The sequence below is a fragment of the Oryzias latipes genome, chromosome 12 (assembly GCF_053564925.1).
Source record: "Oryzias latipes strain Hd-rR chromosome 12, Olatipes_Hd-rR_3.1".
Classification (NCBI taxonomy): domain Eukaryota; kingdom Metazoa; phylum Chordata; class Actinopteri; order Beloniformes; family Adrianichthyidae; genus Oryzias; species Oryzias latipes.
In genome coordinates, this window is record NC_136248.1 from 8826534 (window position 1) to 8832574 (window position 6041).

The following is a 6041-nucleotide window of genomic DNA, read 5'->3' on the forward strand; positions in this document are numbered from 1 at the left end:
TTATGGGATGGCAACACCACCTACAGTTTGGCGGCCATTTTGTGCCAAAATGTGAGGCAATTTTAAACTTCTTCAAACTTTCACCTATTTTTACCATTCTACTATTACAATGTTCAACCCTTTCATCTTATTCCTTTCAGCTATGACTTTTGGTCCTTCAAATCTTTGAACTTTTCCAGATATTCCCGGATATTCCCAGATTTTCCAATGTTTTTGCTCCATTGGCCACACCTTTGCTTCTTTAAACAATTGTAACTTTAACATTCTTTTGGCTAGAGACACCGTTCAAATATTGAAATGTTCACAAGGTTTTGGACTTCAACATAAGGTTCAAAATTATTATGGGATGGCAACACCACCTACAGTTTGGCGGCCATTTTGTGCCAAAATGTGAGGCAATTTTAAACTTCTTCAAACTTTCACGTATTTTATTCCTTCTACTATTACAATGTTCAACCCTTTCAGCTTATTCCTTTCAGCTACGACTTTTAGTCTTTCAAATCTTTGAACTTTTCAAGATATTCCAAGATTTTCCAAGATTTTCCAAGATTTTTGCTTCATTTAAATACATGGAGAATCCTTGAAAACCTTTGTTGCTTTCAAGCATTATAACTTTAACAAGCTTTCAGCTAGAGGCACCGTTCAAACATTGAAATGCTCACAAGGCTTTGGACTTCAACATACGTTTTGAAATTATTATGGGATGGCAACACAACCTACTGTTTGGTGGGCATTTTTTGACAAAATCTGAAGCAAATGTTGCAATAAACTTCATCCATGGCTGGAACTGAACATATTGAAATTCACTGGATCTGGACATATAAGGAATGTGGGCGTGGTTAGCAAACAAACTTCGTTGCTAAGGACGTCCAAAGGTTTACTTTTTCCGATTTGTTTGAAACTGACGTCGATTTGTTCGTCATCCCCAGGCGACCGAAACATAAAATGGTTGCTATGGAGATAAAATCAATAGGAAAGCCGCCATTTTGGAAAAAGTGGATTTTCTGTCAACTTAGAACATGTAGCTTTTAACAATATGATACTCTCAAACAAAGTGTTTTTTTGAGTCAGTTGATGATGCTGATTCCAATGCTAGCACTTTTAACCATTTTAGCAACATCCTCAAATTTTCAACAGTCCAGTCATTTTTGTATCAACTTAAGCTTTCATGCTTAACTCCTTCTACATTTTTTGACCTATTTTAGCCATTCTACTATTACAATGTTCAACTTTTTCAACTTTTTCCTGCTATGATTTTTTTTTTAAATCTTTTAACTTTTAAAGATATTCCGGGATTTCCCAGGATTTTTGCTTCATTAAAATACATAGGACATCTTTTTTTTAACTTCTTTCACAGTTTTTTACCTACTTTAACCATTTTACTTTTAAAATGTTGAGCTCTTTCAGCTCTGTTCAGCCATTTCTTCAGCAAATTCAGCTTTCATTCAGCATTATAGCATTCAACCCTGCATTTTCTTCTGGAAATGCAGCTCCTTCTAGTGTTACATTTGTTTTCCTCTTATGCTATCTTCCGCCGTTTTTCGGCACTTAACTCCTCCTACAATTTTTAACCTATTTGAACCGTTCAACTTTTAAAATGTTCAGCTCTTTCATCTTATTACTGCTATGACTTTTGGTTTTTCAAATCCTTGTACTTTTTAAGATATTTTAGGATATTTCAGGATTTTTTGCTTCATTGAAACACATTGAAAAAAAATCCTTGCAAACCTTTGTTTCTTTCAACCAATATAACTTTAACATACTTGTAGCTAGAGACACCGTTCAAACATTAAAATGATCACAAGGCTTTGGACTATAAAATACGTTTAGAAATCATTATGGGATGTCGACACAAACTACTGTTTGGTGGCCATTTTATGACAAAATCTGAAGCAAATATTGCAATAAACTTCATCCATGGCTGGAACTGAACATATTGAAATTCACTGGATCTGGACATATATGGAATGTGGGCGTGGTTAGCAAACAAACTTCGTTGCTAAGGACGTCCAAAGGTTTACTTTTTCCGATTTGTCTGAAACTGACGTCAATCTGTTCGTCATACCCAAGCGACCCAAACATAAAATGGTTGCTATGGAGATAAAATTAATAGAAAAGCCGCCATTTTGAAAAAAGTGGATTTTTCCTTCAACTTAGAACATGTAGCTTTTACCAACATGACACTCTTAAACAATGTGGTTTTTTGAGTCAGTTGATGATGCTGATTCCAATGCTAGCACTTTTAGCCATTTTAGCATCATCTTCAAATTTTCAACAGTACATCCATTTTTTCAACAATTTCAGCTTTCACGCTTAACTCCTTCTACAATGTTTGACCTATTTTAGACATTATACTTTTACAATGTTCAGCTTTTTCATCATATTTCTGCTTTCATTCAGCAATACAGCATTCAACCCTGCATTTTCTTCTGGAAATGCAGCTCCTTCTAGTTATTCTTCCACCTATCTTCCGCCGTTTTTCGGCACTTAACTCCTTCTACAATTTTTAACCTATTTTAACCATTCAACTTTTAAAATGTTCAGCTCCTTCATCTTATTAATGCTATGACTTTTGGTACTTCTAATCCTTGTACTTTTTAAGATATTCCAGTTTTTCCGGGAATTTTTGCCCTATTAAAATGCATTGGGAAGTTATGGTACATGAGGTTCTGGATTCGACACCCGGTTCGGACCCTTAAATTTTTTTTTTACTATTTTACTTTTAAAATGTTGAGCTCTTTCAACTTATTACAGTTATTACTTTTGGTCATTCAAATCATTGAACTTTTTAAGATATTCCAGGATTTTTTGCTCCATTAAAATACATGGAGAATCCTTGAAACCTTTGTTTCTTTCAACCATTGTAACTTCAACATGCCTTTAGCTAGAAACACCGTTCAAACATTAAACTGCTCATAAGACTTTGTATTTCAATATAAGTTTTGAAATTATTATGGAATGGCAACACCAACTACGGTTTTGCGGCCATTTTGTGCCTAAATGTGAGGCGATTTTTAACTTCAGTTTTTACCTATTTTAACCATTTTACTGTTGCAATGTTAAGATCTTTCAGCTTAATCCTTTCAGCTATTACTTTTGGTCTTTCAAATCCTTGAACCTTTCAAGATATTCCATGCTTGTACAGGATTTTCCAAGATTTGTGCTCCATTTAAATACATTGAGAATCCTTTTTTACCACCACTTTTGGTCTTTCAAATCCTTTGACTTTTCAAAAGTGAAAATTGTCAATCGTTTTTTCCACGTAAATAACGAACTGTGGCATGAAATCGTTTCAACTCGGCTTTTTCCAATAAGATGATACACGACACGCCTGATTAATATATACCGGCTGCATTGTGTGATCACAGAAGTGTTGGCTCAATGGCTTAGAAAGCGGTCTTATAATACTGAGGTTCAGAGTTCGATTCCAGCATCTGACTTTTTCTGCATGTTTTTTTACCTTACCTTTCTTGATAAAATTCAGTTCCACTAACTCAATTATATTTCGTTACATGGAAACATTTTCTTTCAGGTGGGGTTACTCATAAGCTTTGACTTTTTATCCTTTTACTTTTAAAGATTTTTCAGGATTTTCCAGGACAGTGCAGCCATTTCATCAGCAAATTCAGCTTTCATTCATTGTTCCTTTATCTTTTCAAGAACCTATGCTTCTTCCACACAATTTTAGCTAAAGACACCATTCAAACGTTAAAATGATCAGAGCAGCTTAAAGCACACACACAAACACTCAATGTATGTTACAAAAAACAGTGGGAGCAAATCTAAGTTAGTTTTGATGTATTTTTTATTTTCCTCCTCGTAGCTGGAAGCTGCAGTTCAAACATGTGCTCCGCAGCCATCTTGTGGACAAGCGTTGGGACCCGGGCCTTAGCCCCGCCCACGGCCGCTAAGGCTCAAGTGTTGATTCCCAAACCATGAGTTAGGTGGCTGTTACGAGAAGTAAATATCATGTTTTTACACCCCATATGACAGTGGTTAAATGAAAATATTATGACGTGTCATTCAGCTAGCTAGCGGATGATCAATATAGCTTTCCATTATATATGGATGAGTGTGTTAAGACTAATGGCACATACATAGTTTAGAGAATAGACCTTTTTCGCAAAAACCGGAAGTACGTCATCAACGTGTAAACCTAGTTCCGATTTGTGCTTCGCTGGCAGAGGAATGGCAGAGCCTAGAGTGTTTTCGAAGAGCCTGAGTTGTGTTCCGAAGTTCACCAGCACCGATGTGATGAGGAGTGTAAAGATGCATTCGTCCACTAAAGGAAACAAATTGGACAAGGGATATAAATTCGTCCACGAAGAGTTTATCCACCATTACCAAGGTAAGCTTCAGCTAGCTTTAGCCATAGCCGCATCACCGGTAACTCTGTGTGTTTACGTCAACTGTAAATCCTGGTGTTATTAATTTGTAATATAAGGCATAACACATCGCAGTGAATATGTTGTGTGTATGTTTAAGTGAAAAGGCATGAGATTAACATAACACCCAAAAATTTGGTGAAGCTGTAAATAAGAAATGTTAAGTTGCCCGTATGCGTGTTCATTCTTTTTGCTGCGGTTGCGGCACTTTCTTCACTTACTAGTATTATTTTTCTGAAAGTATGGTAAGCAGAAGTCCTCTTTTCCTGGACATGTCCTCTCTTTTGATACTTATAATAAAATAACATTGAACATAGATGAAATGTAATCATATTTGCTTTATGTACGCAGCTCTGAACACCAATTACTCTCGATGAAATATCTCACAAACTCACTTCACCCCTCATTTTTACTAACTCAAATCTGGTCACCCTACTGAAAGTTATAGTTTCATGTTACATTGATGTAGCAACATAAGTATGTCTTAACTGTAACCTATTTAATTTATTGTGTCTAGATATCGCTGGATGCATTAAGTGCCAACCTGAAAGCTTTCTCCTGCAGTTGTGCGGCTGCTAAAGGATTCTGCAATGACATCCTTTTGCCATCCTGTTCCAGAGCGCACATTATTCACAGCTGGTTTGCAGGCTGCTCCACCCACCCTGTCCTGCACGAGTGACTTGCAAAGACGGCACAGACCAAGAGCACAGGTGGGTTTGTGATCATATTGTCATTATTTTTTAAGAACGGATGTGTATCCATAAGAACTGTAAATTATTATAAAAACACCCCCAGTAGTGACTACAGACTGTAATTGCTTTCTGCGTTTTACTTATAAGGGAATCCATCCTGAACCGGTTAGTGAGCTGGTGGTGCAAAGGCCCAAAACAGTTGGCAGGGACGGTCTGAGGTCCACACTGTACAAGGCATATACAGGTAATTAACTTTTTGTTGCTTTGTGAGCAAGTTTTTTTTTTTTTCTAATCTTATGACTAACCAAATTATCATTACAGCAGATATAATGAATTAAATTTAAATGTAGTTATGCACTTATGTCTAACTTTTGTGTGTTGTGTTTCTCTTGTGTAGGACCACAGCCAGATCCATATATGATGGCATCTGGAAGCAGATTATGCCAGGTGCAGCCCCCTGAGATGGAATGAAAGAGAACTTGGATATATATTATGGCAAATACATGAATGCATACCTTAAATTACACTTATCTTGTCTTTAACAATCAGTTCAGCCTTCTGTCTTACTGTTGATCTGTAATGTAATTTTTTATTGTAAATGTTTGATGTTATTTGAGTTGTGATTAATCAGTTGTTGTTACGCATACCAAAAAATTAAATGAGGCACAATTTTGACCAAAATTGTTTTATTTGTTCATCTAATTTTTTTGTGTAGTCAAAGTCACATTTCAACAGAAAAATATTACAAATATAACAATTATATTTAATTCGATTTTAAGAATATGTGGAAACACTAAATTTTTCCATACTATTTGCACATTATACATTATTTAAATACCAAACATTAATTCACTCTTCAAAACAAAAAAGTCCATGATAATTTCCCAAAACACGGCAGTTAAGCCAGATCTGATTCACACCGCCCATCAGTGTGAGCGGCACGGGAGAGTCCCTGATGTGAACG

General features: G+C 35.9%; 1 protein-coding gene across 1 annotated transcript; it reads left to right on the plus strand.

The window, feature by feature from the left end:
- Positions 1–4149: 4149 nt before the first annotated feature.
- On the plus strand, positions 4150–5758 carry LOC144996336 (uncharacterized). Its single transcript, XM_078955728.1, has 4 exons — positions 4150–4348; positions 5004–5095; positions 5225–5321; positions 5475–5758. The coding sequence occupies exons 1-4, from the start codon at positions 4189–4191 to the stop codon at positions 5546–5548; spliced, it is 423 nt and encodes a 140-aa protein (XP_078811854.1). The 5' UTR covers positions 4150–4188; the 3' UTR covers positions 5549–5758.
- Positions 5759–6041: the final 283 nt, after the last annotated feature.

Excerpts from the sequence above, each read along its gene's own strand:
- LOC144996336 (XM_078955728.1), top strand. The coding sequence starts at position 4,189 with ATGGCAGAGCCTAGAGTGTTTTCGAAGAGCCTGAGTTGTGTTCCGAAG. Across the intron at positions 4,349-5,003 it reads GTTTATCCACCATTACCAAG|AGCGCACATTATTCACAGCT; the intron begins GTAAGCTTCAGC and ends ATCCTGTTCCAG. Across the intron at positions 5,322-5,474 it reads ACTGTACAAGGCATATACAG|GACCACAGCCAGATCCATAT; the intron begins GTAATTAACTTT and ends TCTCTTGTGTAG.